Source organism: Sinocyclocheilus rhinocerous, unplaced genomic scaffold (genome assembly GCF_001515625.1).
Source record: "Sinocyclocheilus rhinocerous isolate Xijiao unplaced genomic scaffold, SAMN03320098_v1.1 scaffold1655, whole genome shotgun sequence".
In the NCBI taxonomy this organism is placed as follows: Eukaryota; Metazoa; Chordata; class Actinopteri; order Cypriniformes; family Cyprinidae; genus Sinocyclocheilus; species Sinocyclocheilus rhinocerous.
This window is the reverse complement of record NW_015655597.1, coordinates 731,307-746,665: the sequence shown is the minus strand read 5'-3', so window position 1 is coordinate 746,665 and position 15,359 is coordinate 731,307. Positions and strand designations below refer to the sequence as shown.

Sequence of the window (15,359 nt, the reverse complement as noted above, 5' to 3'; positions counted from 1 at the left end):
ATGAATTATTTATTATATTATATTATATTATAACGTTTCACTGTTATAGAATTTTAAAACAAAAGTTTATATAAACTTTATAAAGACATGCTATTCAACATTATTTTCCTGTTGAAGAAATTGACCTTTGTGAAAATATGTTGCACTGAATATAATATAATAAAATATAATATAATATGAATTATTATATTATATTATATTATAACGTTTCACTGTTATAGAATTTTAAAACAAAAGTTTATATAAACTTTATAAAGACATGTTATTCAACATTATTTTCCTGTTGAAGAAATTGACCTTTGTGAAAATATTCATGTTGCACTGATGTAAATCTTTTTGGATGCTTATTTTTCTCCCTCTTTCCTTGGAAAGAAGATAATCTTTAATCTATAATATTTCATCTTTTCATCCTGGTGTGCATAATGTTTCCATACGTTGATTCAAGTAACAAAACTATGTGAATACTTCAGTACCTGTGGTGATAAGCTTCTTATGAAGTCTCCTCTTTATACTCTTCTTAACCCCTCTCACTGTCAGGCTCTCTCTTGTTCTCTGTCACTCCCTTTTCTTTTCCATTATTCCTAAGGGTGTTTCATGGCAGCTTTCAAGTCCCTCTTATCTCAAGCTAAGTTGGTCATTCCATGTCAGGAATCCATGGAAAAATGCGAGAAATGGGGAGAGTCGCCCATGGGCAGGGTGGGTTTCAGGGTGCTCAGGGTTTTGGGTATTGTTTAAAGAGACATGAGCCAATTAGCAGTGAATGTGGATGGACTATTAGAGGGGTCTTAAATTGGTTTCCCAGGCACAAAGAAAAAGGTCAACACTATTACAGCGGGAATGGATTTATGGAGCTCCCATGAAACACTCAATGGGATTTTCACCATCAGCACTGTTTGGAAAATGACCTGCTGTGTTTTCATCTCAAGTTCAGTTCAGCATGTTTTAGTAAAGTAGTTCTTAGGTGTGTTGACCAAGCAGAATTGCACTTGTTATGAACAGAAAACAGCAGAGGAATGGAGGAGAAGAGAGAGAGAATATTTTTCCCTTGTTCAAACAAGGTGGTTAAAGAATAAAAGAGAAAGAATAAAAGAAGTGCACCTATAGATCACACCACACAAAAGAAAAAGAAAAAAAGATGTCAGGGCAGAGGACTGAGGGGAAGGAGACATTTTTATCTGATACCTGAGAAGTGTGTGTGCGTGTGTGTGTGTGTGTGTGTGTGTGTGTGTGTGGGTGTGTGTGTGTGCGGTTGAGTGTTGGAGGGAAGTGTGTCTGGGTGGGGACTGTGTTAAAAGTGTAAAATATTTGGTGGCCGTTGTGGCAGGAACAAACAAGTTGTTTTCTCTCCTATTGTAAGTCAGTCAGAAGAGACATGGTGATTGTAAATATAAACAAAACAAAGCGATTCGTTATTTTATCAGACTGCCATTATGAAGCTTGGAAGAGACCGGACATTTTGACGTTTGGAGTGCTGTTATCACTAGAATATTGCACGTCTGGAAAAGGCTGTCAGTCATTCAGATTAAAGAACTAGAAAGAACTGTTGTATAAATAAATATAACACATGTTTCAAGCATCAAAACAATAATAGTTTAATACAGCTATGTGTGTGTGTGTGTGTGGGTGTGTGTGTGTGCGGTTGAGTGTTGGAGGGAAGTGTGTCTGGGTGGGGACTGTGTTAAAAGTGTAAAATATTTGGTGGCCGTTGTGGCAGGAACAAACAAGTTGTTTTCTCTCCTATTGTAAGTCAGTCAGAAGAGACATGGTGATTGTAAATATAAACAAAACAAAGCGATTCGTTATTTTTTTGTATTGATTCTTCTCACGATTCCATGACAACATTTACACAGAAACTGTGACCATGAAATTCAGCAGAAACCTCTGCAGATTTCTGCAGAATTCAAATATCACATAACTGGTCATCATTTTCTCATAATCATATGCTGTTGGTATAGCTATCAGTCAAAAATAAGATAAGGTTGGTAAAATTTGAAAATGTTTTTGAAAGACGTTTCGTCTGCTCAACAAGGCTGCATTTATTTGATCAAATATTACAAATTTAATGATTTTTATTTTTTTTAAAAATGTGATTACTCCAGTCTTCAGTGTCACATGATCCCCCATAAATCATTCTAATATGCTGATTTGATGATCAAGAAACATTTCTTATTATTATCAATGTTGAAAACAGTTGTGCTGCTTAATATTTTTGTGGAAACAGTGATAAATTTTTTCTCAGAACTCTTTGATGAATAGATACTTCAAAAGCAACAGCATTTATTTGAATATATATGGTTGTAACTCAAATCATTTTCGAAAGAAATTATTCAAAAGAACTGATTTGCAGGAATGAATCAAACTTTTCCAAAAATATTGGCATATTTACAACTGAGGTTGCTACTGAGATGGTCTTAAGGAAACTGATGGCCAAATAGCATGTCAAAGCATTGAAATTGTTGCAATATTCACAAAATGGGTTTATTTTATATCGTCAAATCAAACTGAAATAGAATGTATTGTAAACATATGATACTATATTACCCAGCAGCACAAGTATCTATTGGGTAATCAGTCAGCTGAGACAGACAAAGACAGTGTGGGCAGTGATTATTCTTGTGTCTTTGTCTGCGCTCTCTCAGTTATACTAACAAGAGTAGATTGTGCACATGCAAAATTACAGATTCCATCTGAAGGAACAATGGAGCATTTCTAATCCAGTCTCTCCTGTGCTCACTCTCTCTCTTTCTGTCTGTCTGGGTGTGCAGTTAAAAGCCCTGTAGTCTTCCTCAACTCAGTGCAGCAGTGCTGGGCTTTGGGGAGATTTTAAACCTTGCTCTTTGCCCCAGGCCTTAAAGACAAGCAGCAGAAACAAAAAGACTAAGCATTGGACTAATGGGAGCAGGTTTAGGAAACGAGAATAATGCATTTGTGTTTGCTTCCCCCTCACTTACAGCAGTCATCACTCATTGCTTTTCTTTGTCTAGTGAACATTCTTTTTGCTATCTTCTCTTCCATGATAAATGACTAATATGAGCCTCCCAGTGCTTTTTTATATTAATATTATAATATCTGCCTGAATTAAGTTTGCTGACTTATCAGAGTTTATTTGAGGCTGCAATTTTGCCGTAGTTGTTCTCAAGCAGGCCTGTCTGTGCTGTAATCATTTATAATGTGATAAATGGAGACATTTCAGATGATTATACTTCAGTAATGATATATTTTGTGACTCGTCGTTCCACTTTTGAATTTACTTTCAAAGAACATTATTAATTTCACACCCACTTATACCTTCCTACCATCTGTTCACTCCGTTTTGAGAGCTAGAGGAAGCTTGTGTGCTACAGAACTATAAAGTTTTTTTATTAGTTGCCCTATTCCTTATAAAGGTTGAGAGTGTTTTGTGTCACCTGTAGGACTGTATTAGTGTGAAGTAGCTGGAGAAAGCTAAAGAAAGTAAAGCTGTGATAGCATGCTTTTTAACACTCGACTCGTGCTGGTGATCTATTCTACAGCCTCTCTTTCTCCTCAAACAAAAGAGTATCTGAGGGAGGGAGCGGGACGTTCGGTGGAGTCAGTCCGTTTCATTATTCCGTTACAATGCACACCCTCTTCACGGCCAAACATTAGCTTTACACTCATCTGCAGAGAGGATGGGGGGAGAAAACATTCATCAAAGAGGGGGACGGGAAAGAATGAAGGAGGATGACAAAAAGAAATGTGACATATGAAAGGAGGAATGACAAAATATGATGTTAAAGGCAGAGTATAGGAAAGAAAAAAGATCATAAATGGAAGATTAACAGGTTGAAAGAAAGAAAGAGAGAGAGAGAGAGCGAGAGAGAGAGCGAGCGAGAAGTGGAAAAACAAACAAACACAAAATTAAAAAGTGGAATTAATGGAAGATAACCTGAATGAAAAAAGGAAAGAAAAATGAAAACAAGAAAAAAGAAAAGATAGATAGATAGATAGATAGATAGATAGATAGACAGAAAGAAAGAAAGAAAGAAAGAAAACAAAAAAGAGAAGTGAAAAAACAAACTCAAAATGAAAAAATTTAATAAATGGAAGATAACCTGAATGAAAAAAGAAGACAGACAGATAGATAGATAGGTAGATAGATAGAAAAAGTAGAAAGAGAAAGAAAAGTGGAAAACCAAACAAACACAAAATGAAAAAGAGAATAAATGGAAGATAATCTGAAGGAAAAAGATGAATGAAACAAAAAAAATGAAAAGAAAGTAGAAAGAAATTACAAAACAAACAAACAAAAAAAAACAGAGTAAGTGGAAGGCAAACAAGTAGAAAGAAAACGAGAAAGAAAGGTGAGATCAGAGAGTGTGAGCTGGGTGTGTGTGCTTTAATAACGAAGCTCAGGCTAGCACATCCTCCACAGTGAGGGAAGTGAAGTGGAGGAGGTGTCCTCCTAAGTGCCTGTTATTAAAGTCTCACAGTGAGACACTGCAAAGCCCAGCAGGCTATTCCACCACCACACACCCTTCCTCCATCCTCTCCACCTGCCTCTACCCTGCAGGAGACGTCCGGCTCCCAGATAACAAAACATCCAGTGCATTCACAAACAACAACAATATATAAGAGCATCTTAACTCACGTTTTCAAGTTTTATGCAGTAATCCTCAGTGTTTGTGCTAGCATAGGCTCTGTTGTTGTCATGCTGAGATTTCTCACACATTATTACTGCTGAATCCCAGTATCATGTAGGTGAGGAGTAGGAGGGAGGGAGAGAGAGTGGGCTGCAGGTCACTCGGTTCATTCGCTGACTCACGTTTGCCGCTCTGCTCATCGGGATCACAGTTTCTCTCATCGATTTTCACTAACCTTTTGGTTATGACTGAACTGACATTTCAACTGTAGATCCCAGCTGAGATATTCCATCTTGGGGGCATTTCAGTGAGAAAATATAACAGACACAATAGATGCAGCATTTAAAACTAGTTAAGTTGGATGTACATATAACGATAGAATACATAACAATTCTGTTTACAGCACCTTCATAAATTGAATACAAACATGAAAAAAGCAAAAACACACCTGGTGCACACAATTTATTTATCATTCTATTTAAGTAGAGTTAAATAAAACCTTGCTGTATTCTTTGTAGAAAAGGTACATCGCCATCTTGCTTTGAACAAAATGATTGAAACGCTCCTGACTCCATAATTACAACTTCTCAACTCATAAATATAAGCTTCCCATGAGGATTTGATTGCACCATATGCTTATATTTCATAAAATGTGACCAAAAAAGTGTCAATTTGTACTTCTTTAGCTCAAATCTGGTTAAAAGCCTGTATACTGTCATGCTACGAAACAGGGAACATTAAACGGATTATGAGTAACAAAGCAGATCGAAAGAATTTTTGTAATACACACAAATTAGGTCAGATTGGCATTGAAGAACATATAACTGGGTTCAGCTTTAAGACTACTGCTGGGTACCCTTGATCTTCTGCCATAATTACTGTATTGTTGGCTTCTTAAGGAACTGAGACGAAAATTCTTCCTCTTGTGCAGCAGTGAGGGTGTGAGAAGTATTGCTGTATAAGTGTTGTGCACATTTTTGTGACCGCACCTTGGAACAGGTTAGCTGTCATGTTTTCATATGTGTCTTGTAATCCACCCATCTCATACTTGGAAACCCAAAACCTCCTAAATGTCTTATGAACAACTATCCTTGTGTCTAGACTTAATCTTTTTCTGTTCCTTTGTTTAAAATGTATGTTATGCTTCTTTTTCAGGGAAAACTGCCATAGGTCTGATCAGGACCATGAGGTCAATAAATAAGAATATGGCTGTCTGGAAATGCATCTGATCCACTGGTTCTGCCTCAGGTACTACTGCCGATCTTATATACATGATGTCATGTACTAAAAAAAATAGAATCATGGTTTTGAGGCAGCTCAAAACCTAATGAGCTGCCTTGCTGCCGATTTCAGCGATTGAGTTCAACAAAGTTCATTAGCATGTTGCTAAGTTAGCGATATGATACTCTAAATTGCAAGAAATTCAAAGCACTCATAAATATTGGGCAAAATTATGCAATTCAATTACTACTTTCAGTAACAAAAACTGGATAAAAGATAACTGAATCAAGTATTTACCTAGTACCTAGCCCATCTTCTGGAATTCAGTTTTCCCCAAAGCTTATCACAATGGGAATTAGAACGAGAACATTATGGGATTGGCTGTTATTGGTTGTGCAAACAAGATATCACGAGCAATTATAAGGCAAGATGATTAACTTACATTCTGGGACAGCCTTCATGTCGGGAGTGTGCCTACGATGCCTTAAAATGCTGCTTCTTTAAGTTGTAGAACAGAGCAAATATCTTCCATGACTATTCCCCTACAAATATTTTTTTTTACATGCCAAAGTGATTTAATAAAAATAATTCTAGAAACGGTACACAATGGATTTCTATAATGAATTCCTGTTTCTTTCTTATGACTAATTTGTCAGAATTTTACTCTAATTGAACCGTTCCAACAATTTCAAGAGGTTAGCTGAGATACACAAATGGTGAACTCTCTAATGGAGGTCATTGTAAAAATCCTCTGATGTTCCCACCACAGGGGGTTGAGAGGTTTCACATCTCACTCCTTCGCTCACTCTCTCGCTTTGTGTCTTTGTGTGCGTCAGAGATATTTCTGGCATATATTTCTGGTCACATGCTATTCAGCTCTCACTTTTAGAGATGGTGAGACTGAATTTCACTTCTGTGGGTACATCCTCTTTTATTCTGTTGCTTTCTCTTACTGCGCTGTAAAAATTCTTAACATTTACCTCCTTACATGGACTCAGCAGGTAGGCTGCTTTGGAACTGCAAAGGTCTCTAGAAAGCATCTTTGGAAGAATGTGGTGTTTGCTGGGCAGTCAGGTTTGAGAGCCCCAAAAATGTGCAAATCTATCTTTGAAATGTCACACAGGCATGTACCGACATCTTGCTAGTAATTGGTGCATCTTCATCTGTGTAGGCATGTTGTATATCTAACCCATGTTGTGTCTTCCATAGAAGTTAAACCATGGGAAACATAGAGAGCCAAAATGGAGACCACGGCTACTACGGTGAGGGGCAAGGTCACCTCTCACAAAAGCATATGACCCGATCTCTTCGCATCTCTAACAAGCAGTCTCGACGATCACGTCACACCTCATCCAGCAAGGCTGAACACCGCAACTCTGAGACCAGCACAAAATCCAGCAGCACCCCTTCCATCCCACAATCCCTGAGTGAAAATGGCCTGGAACCTTTCAATAAGAATGTTTTGGAGGGCTATGGGGGCACCATTTGGGTGGACCGGATGACCGTGAACTTGCGGCCGATGTCCTTCCACGACAACATGGGGGATCCAACCACCACACCAGGTTCTGAAGATGGAGTGGAAATGGACACAGTGGTGGCTGATGGTTGTGATTATGAAGGACTTTTCACAGGTGAGGACACATATCTGCAGAGGACCAGAGATGGTCCTCGGGAAGGTGGCAGTTTCAAGAAGAAGCGCTCCAAATCTGCTGATATGTGGAGAGAGGATTCCATGGAGTTTTCCCTGTCGGATCTAAGCCAAGAGCATCTGACAAGCACAGAAGAGATTATAGGGACAAATGAGAATGAAGACAAAAGCTTCACTAACTGTGGAGGACGCCATCGCACCTCCAGCCCGCGGACACTCGAGTCTCACTCAGGAGAGAGAGCCAACTCTTTAGACGAACTTTGCACACAGAGACTACCTCCTCTTCGTGGCTCCCACCATCTCTATAACGGTCACAATCCTGAGAGGACGGAGGGGGGCATAATGAACGGTGAGATCTTGTCTCCTGCGGAGGAGGAAGGGAACGGATATGGAGCATACACTCTTCCTTGTCGTCGTTCTCACTGCCTGTCGGAAGGACTGTCCAATCACCAGATTACCATCTGCTCACGTATGCAGGGACGGCGTGCACAAACAACACATGTGAGTTATGCCACTTTCCACATCCTCTGAAAATAAAGATCATTATTATCTTCAGTATCTCCAGACTGTTATGAATGTTTTTGACCACCTTGCCTATTTCCAAGCTTCTAAACTTCTCTAGTGTCGTACATTTATTATAGAACCTAGTTGGTAGTTTAATGTAGTTGACCAAGAAATGGATAAAGAGCAGTTACCTTATGGGATTCTCTGAGGAAACTCTTTTATAATTTCAAGTCTCCTCTACTTTTAGCTCTAATACAATGTGAAAAATAAAACTCTCTAGGGTCTTTAAAACCAAATTCAGATTTCAGCTTTTAATTTTCACGTTTGTGCATATTTGATGTGATCTGAACTGTCTTTGGTTGTCAAAGAGCTTCTCAGGGGACACTTCAAATGTTCCCTAAGCCATGCTCATGCCTTTGACAGCTACTTTGGACACCTGCTCAGAGCTCTGAGTGTTTTTGAAACATGATATTTCCCATGATCTACCTGCGAGGAACTTCAGTGTTTCTGTGTTGGCAAAGGGAAGCTGCACTTTCTCCTTAGCATGTCTTCCTCTTTCTGTTCCTCTTTCATGCACAGGTAAACAAGTTGGGAACAAGCACAGATTAGTCTCTTTCTTTGTATCTGTCAAAAGGGGAAAGACTATTGTCAAACTATTGTTTGGGGTGAAATTCTGAAAAGGAATTCTTGTTTGGAGGGTGTCCCATATGATGGGCTGTACCTGTAGAGGGAGTGACATCTTTTGTCTCTAGTAACCTGTTCTGTTTGGATGAAGGATATCACGGCCGGTGAGGGCAGCGAGTATGGAGACAGCGGTATTGACGGTGGTGCAGCTGAAGTCGAGCATTCCTCACACCGTTGCAAGACCATGTCTGCGTCCTTCTCCGTCTACTCTACTGCTAGCGGAAGTATCTTCGCGGGAAGCGACAGTGGCAGTAGCAGCGGAGGTGGAGGAGACCGTGAACGTCAACCGGGTGGAGATCAAGGTGTATACGAGAACTTCCGTCAGGAGCTGGACTTGAACTCCCGACAGACGCGGGAATGCCTCGAGGAGGCCGGTTCGGCAGCTAGCGATGAGAGGAGCAGTGGAACGCTAAGCTCCATTTACCCCTCAGACATTCTGCTTAGCATGGTGCAGGGCACTGTGCGGAAGGCCGGCATGCTGGCTGTGAAGAACTTCCTGGTGCACAAAAAGAATAAGAGGGTGGAGCCAGCAGCAAAGAGGAAATGGAAACAGTACTGGGTGTCACTCAAAGGTGAGACTGAAGCTATATTTGGAATAGCATATTGCTACTCTTACTATTTTTGCTCTATCCACCTTTTTCCTGAATGCAAAACTCTTGCCTGTTACTCAGGAAAAAGGTGGATATAATGTGTATATTGTGCATCATTTACCTGGATGACCTCTTACATTTGATCAAATGGGCAGTATACAGCAAAGCACACTTCACTGGGTATTCCGTCCCACAATGCAATGCATTTTACTTGATCTGATATTTTGCAACTCCTTGACCCCGCACCAGTTACAAAATATCATGCACCTGCTATTTCACATCAGGGTAATCACACCAAACCCTAATACATTTATTTTCTAACTCTGAGCTTTTGATTCAGGCTGTTTGATGTTAGTAACCTTGCAATGACTATTCAATCACAATCTAATTTCATGCTCTGGGCCATTTCTTGCCGCAAATGTTAATGTAAAAAGAACACAAAATAGCATCTGAGACATTACAGATCATCATTTGTGTCAGGAACATAACCAGGTTATTCAAACCTTGTGCTGTCTATTACAACTAATGCAGTAGATATAACTCAAATATAATTATTACTGCACTTTCCAGCCTCCTTTAGCCAGCTCATCATCTTTTCATGACAACTGTGATGGGCAAATAGTCAGTTGTGTGTCATGAAAACCTTCATTAATTTATTTGTGTAGATTAATCGAATCCTGAGACTTGTTTTACATTTACAGTTCCGTATTTTCTGATCTTCCTTCTCACTTTATCCTCCCAGGATGCACTCTGTTTTTCTACGAAACGGATGGACGTTCAGGGATTGACCACAACAGCATCCACAAACATGCAGTCTGGGTGGAGAACAGCATGGTCCAGGCTGTCCCAGAACATCCCAAGAAAGACTTTGTGTTTTGTCTGAGCAATGCACTCGGAGATGCCTTCCTCTTCCAGGTAAGACATTTTGAATCTCGAAAGATTATTATTAATGTGATTCCAGTTACTCCTATGAACTTGAATTCTTCAGGGTAGCATTTGTAGACTTTGGTAATGCTTTTGTCCATACATTTATGACAACCTGAAAAGAGTTGATATAGAATTGTCCCACATCAATGGTCATGGTCCACTGTATCATTCTGAATTTCTGTGTGTCTCAATGACGTTTTATTCTGTGACAGCTGACAGCATCCTGCTTACTAGGTGACATTCTTAAAGGCTAACTAGTCAGGCCTGACAGTCAAATCTCTGTGATTGTCATTTGGTTAATATATATATATATATATACATATATATGGAGTGTCAAGTTTTAGATACTGTGCCTTAAGATTTACCCATTGTTGCTGAAATGCCATTGGGCATCCTATAATGATAAGAAATAATGTTCTTATTCACTTCTTTTTAGACATCAGGTCAAACGGAGCTGGAAAACTGGATAACCGCCATCCACTCAGCCTGCGCCGCGGCCGTCGCCCGTCAGCACCACCGTGAGGACACGGTACGATTTCTGCGCTCTGAGATCAAGAAGCTTGAACAAAAGATCGACATGGATGAGAAAATGAAGAAGATGGGCGAAATGCAGCTCTCTGCCGTCACTGATGGGAAGAAGAGGAAGACTATCCTAGAGCAGGTATGGACATGCCGCATATGTATTTCTTATTTTCGGAGGATATTAAATTGTGCTCATTATTGGAGAGTCGGTGTCGTCTAGAAGTAGGTTTAGGTACCACTGGTTGGACAGATATTTCCACCCAAAAAACAAAGCCATTGGATGAGCCAATTCATAAAAAATAAATAAATAAAGCAAGCTTCGCCTTAGGAATTTTAATCTATTAAACTTGACCTATTAACACACCCTGCAGAAATTATCATTCAATAATTGTTTAATTTGTTTACTAGGACACGTCAATTATACAGTTAACTGACTCACAGATTTGGTGTTTCTGACATACAGTAACTGTTTTTTGTATGTCTGATGCTACTGTATATTTGACTATGTCTTTTTATTCTCTAAATGACGTGATTTGATTGATCTTACATAAAAGATAAGTGTAAATATGTTTTTGTTCACTTATTGTGTATGTAATGTACTTGTCTGTTTATGTGGAGGTGGGCTTACTCCTCCATGGTCTCTAAATAGACTCAGGACATGCTGGTTTGGAGGAGGCTTGCTGACTAATGATTTATCCCAGCATTCTCCTCCAGTAAACAAAACCGTATTAAAAACACTGCCCACACTCTAATAGTCAGCAGCTCAAGGGCCAAACAATAAGTGCAGAGCATGTTAAAATACTGACAAAGCAGAAGAATTGAAATCTTTCTTTCTTTTTGTTCAGATATTCCTCTGGGAGCAGAATTTGGAGCAGTTTCATATGGACTTGTTCCGGTATCGCTGTTACCTGTCCAGCCTGCAGGGCGGCGAGCTTCCAAATCCAAAACGCCTACTCGCCGTTGCTTCCCGCCCCACCAAACTGTCCATGGGTCGTCTTGGCATTTTTTCAGTATCATCCTTCCATGCCCTGGTATGAAATACACACATATATTTACAAACCTCCACACTCTCAAAACGCTCAGTATCATTGGATTATTCCCTATTTCTCTCTGTTTCGCACACTTACACTTACTTTCATTCACACTCTCAAGCATATTTGTTAATACCCATTTCATTTTAATCCACTCCGCAAGAACCCGGGGAGCTCTGAGCTGCCTGCCAGCCTGTTCTTGGCCTGAGTCCTAACAGAAACTGCATAACAAAACATGCTGTCACCATCGTGTTTTTGTCATTCCTGTGGTTCAGCAGTGAACGTCTGGAGGACTGCAACTGTCACCTCAGTAGAGTCACAGTGAGGCGTGGAAATACAGCTCCCATTTAATTGCGTAATTCATTGAGTTCCTAGAAAACTAAACCAAGATTTATCAGTGACGTTTTAAGTAATGAAAAAGGGAGCATTTTTCGTAAACGGCACTCAAGCGGTAGATCAATAACTGTCTTCGCAAAATTTTCTTTTAGATTTTGCCACTTAATTTGTGTTTTTAAAAGCATCGTCACTAACCACTACCTTAAACCTTAAATGTCTTCATAAATGTTCCTTTCTCGTTTCTTCTCTCTTCAAAAATATGAAACAAGCCACAGAGTTTTGTCCTTAAACACTGTACCGCAGATGTCCCCTAAACTGCTAAGGTTTTATGTCTATGGAAACTCCTCCATGCAGTCTGATTACTGAGGAAATCCTTAATGACTTCTGTGGCACTAATGTTTATTATCCCAGAAATGTGAGTGTGGTTTCATGTTGGGGTGTGTGAACAGAACATTTCCACACCATGTCAGTTTATGTGTACTGCTTCTGAAATGAGTCATGGTGTCAGAATCACTGATCGTTATTTGAAACCTAAAGGCAAAGGGATGTTTTTCCCCCCTCTCTTTCCTGATCTTTTGTCACAGTGTCACTGAGGCCATTTGTAATCAATGAAGGCTAAAACCTCCAGGCAGAATAAAGCCCTGTTCACATCAAGAACAATAACTATAATTATATTAGCGTCCACACCAATGCGAGCTGCAGTTATGTCCGACGATATTGTTATTCTGTGTCATTATCATTATAGTTGTGGTGTGGATGTCTTCTCATAGAATTAGAACAATTGTGACCCTAGACCACAAAACCAGTCTTAAGTCGCTTTGGGTATATTTGTAGCAATAGCCAAAAAAACATTGTATGTGTCAAAATTATTGATTTTTCTTTTATGCCAAAAATCATTAGGGTATTAAGTAAAGATGATGTTCCATGAAGATATTTTGTAAATTTCCTACTGTAAATATATCAAAACTTAATTTTTGATTAGTAATATGCATTGCTAAGAACTTAATTTGGACAACTTTAAAGGCGATTTTCTCGGTATTTTGATTTTTTTGCACCCTCAGATTCCAGATTTTCAAATAGTTGTATCTCGGCCAAATATTGCCCTATCCTAACAAACCATACATCAGTGGAAAGCTTATTTATTCAGAGGATGTATAAATCTCAATTTGACTGGTTTTGTGGTCCAGGGTCACAATTATTAAAACTGTATAGTTATCCTTGGTGTGAATGGCCCTTAGGCCATATAGCCTTCAATAAATCTATATATCTTGTGTCACTTAAATGTTTAATATTAGTGTTTGCTGTACAGTAATGGGATTGGTGAAATATTTAAAGTGACTGTTCACCCAGAAATTAAAATTATTGTAATTTACTCGCTCTCACGTTGTTCCAAAGCCAGACAAATCCAAAAGGAGATGTTTTGAACAATGTTTGTGCTGCACTTTTCCATTAATTTTCATTTTTGAGTGAACTGTCCCTTTAAAGTAAGTGAACTATCCCTTTAAAGATTTCCTCTATGACAAATGCTAAATGGTTTAAAATTATCATCACATGTGCTTGAAACTCTCTTAGATGTTTATTGACTTTCTGTATGCGTATTTGTGTTGGACAGGTGGCAGCGAGGACGGATGGGGGAATTCGGAGGCGTACCCAGGCCCTGTCTCGTTCCTCCAGTAAACGAAAGAGCCGTTTCTCCTCTCTGTGGGGTCTGGACACTACCTCAAAAAAGAAAACCAAAGGCAGACTCAGCATCAACCAGGTTCCCATCTGCTAGACATCTGCTACAGTCTACGACATTACATATTACATGTGTTCAACAGAATGAATCACTGTTTATTTTTCATACAATTTGCAATAGTTATTTTGTATGTGCTGTAAGTGCATTCAAATACCTTAATTTATGGTGGGTCCCAACTGACGTTTTTGTCTTAACCTCAGGTGTTTGTAGACGGTGAAGAGTCAGTTAAGAGGAATCTCGAACACATGTTTGAGGACACTGCAAAGGAGACACTGGTGAGGAGGAAACTAACACTTCCCAGAATGCTTTGCATAATTAAAACTGTCAAAGAGAATGGTGTCAGAGGCAGAACGCATAAGAACCGAGATGTTAGGGCTGTGTGGAACTCCCAAAGGGAGCTGGAAAGAGCTAGAGAGAGTTAAGACTCCCAAGCTGGGCTGTAGGGCCTCGGGGAGAAGCGGCGGGAGGCCTGGGCTCCTCTCCCACCCGGCACGTCCATTAACAGCCAGGAGAGGAGGCAGATGGCGGGTGTTTTGGGAGGGGAGCGTGTGCGCGTGTGAGTTGAATGAGTGACAGAATGTTGGAGTGTTTAATGTATTTTCTGCGTGTGTTTGCCAGTATGTGAGTGTGTTTAAGTCCCTCTGACCCATTTCCCGCTCTCCTTCACCATGTGTGGGCTTGCTGTCTCTCCATGATGGGGGACCACCATCAAAGCTACTCTGTGGGCAGATTGTTGAGGGGAAGGGGAGGGTGCTAGGCTGTCACCCGATAGTGTGGGATAAGCTATCTGAGCCAGGCAGCATGTCGTCACAGCAGGCCAGACCCGCTGACAGACCCAAGAGCCCTCGAAAGACCCACAATGAACATCCCAGCCGGTACACGTCAGCTAATCGATCACCCGCCAGACATCCAACAGCCCTGTTGTCAGATAGGGGCGCTGAGTATTGTGTGGAACTTGCACATTGCTGTGCTTGGATGCCAAGTTAATTAGTCTCTGATTAGATATCATCACATTGTCTGCTGCATCGATCCAGACAGCTCAGCTTAAGTGTGATAAGGCCGATTTGTGCAAATATAACCAGAAAACCGACACCTTTGTAAATCTGCATTCAGAGGTTTGTGTGATACCTTATTGTGGTGTTCACTTTTTTCACATATTTTAGGTTTCATTTTAAAGGCAACGTGAAATTGACCCTATTTTCTTTCTTGATGCACAATCCTGGTTTTATTGTGCATGCTTCTTTAGTAGTGATAAAACAAAAAATAGTGTTTGTTTTCTTTGATTTTCCTGGCTATTTGTTAATGTTAAGTAATCAATCCAAGCAATTTCTGATGGATGAAATCAAGTTCCATTCTGTATTTTTAAGATCTCACAGTATATCAGCAGTAAAATTATCATCTCATATCAGAGTAAAATAAGCAATAAGAAAATAGTAAAATATAAGTATAAAAATGTAAAATATAATTCCAGATGTGCGTGATATATCGGTATCGGTCTGATATGTAAAAAAGGCCATAAAATATTATATATAGTAATATAATATACAGTATATATAT

General features: G+C 39.6%; 1 protein-coding gene across 1 annotated transcript in view; it reads left to right on the top strand.

Annotated features, from left to right (window-relative positions):
- LOC107718732 (T-lymphoma invasion and metastasis-inducing protein 1-like) overlaps nucleotides 1-15,359 on the top strand; it is a 51,146-nt gene that overhangs the window by 12,937 nt on the left and 22,850 nt on the right. The window contains exons 2-9 of the mRNA XM_016525939.1: nucleotides 5,757-5,849; nucleotides 7,032-7,971; nucleotides 8,750-9,230; nucleotides 9,991-10,163; nucleotides 10,612-10,836; nucleotides 11,543-11,728; nucleotides 13,677-13,823; nucleotides 14,003-14,077. Coding sequence (XP_016381425.1) covers nucleotides 7,042-7,971; nucleotides 8,750-9,230; nucleotides 9,991-10,163; nucleotides 10,612-10,836; nucleotides 11,543-11,728; nucleotides 13,677-13,823; nucleotides 14,003-14,077 — 2,217 coding nt within the window. The 5' untranslated portion in view covers nucleotides 5,757-5,849; nucleotides 7,032-7,041. The remainder of the gene's footprint in view (nucleotides 1-5,756; nucleotides 5,850-7,031; nucleotides 7,972-8,749; nucleotides 9,231-9,990; nucleotides 10,164-10,611; nucleotides 10,837-11,542; nucleotides 11,729-13,676; nucleotides 13,824-14,002; nucleotides 14,078-15,359) is intronic.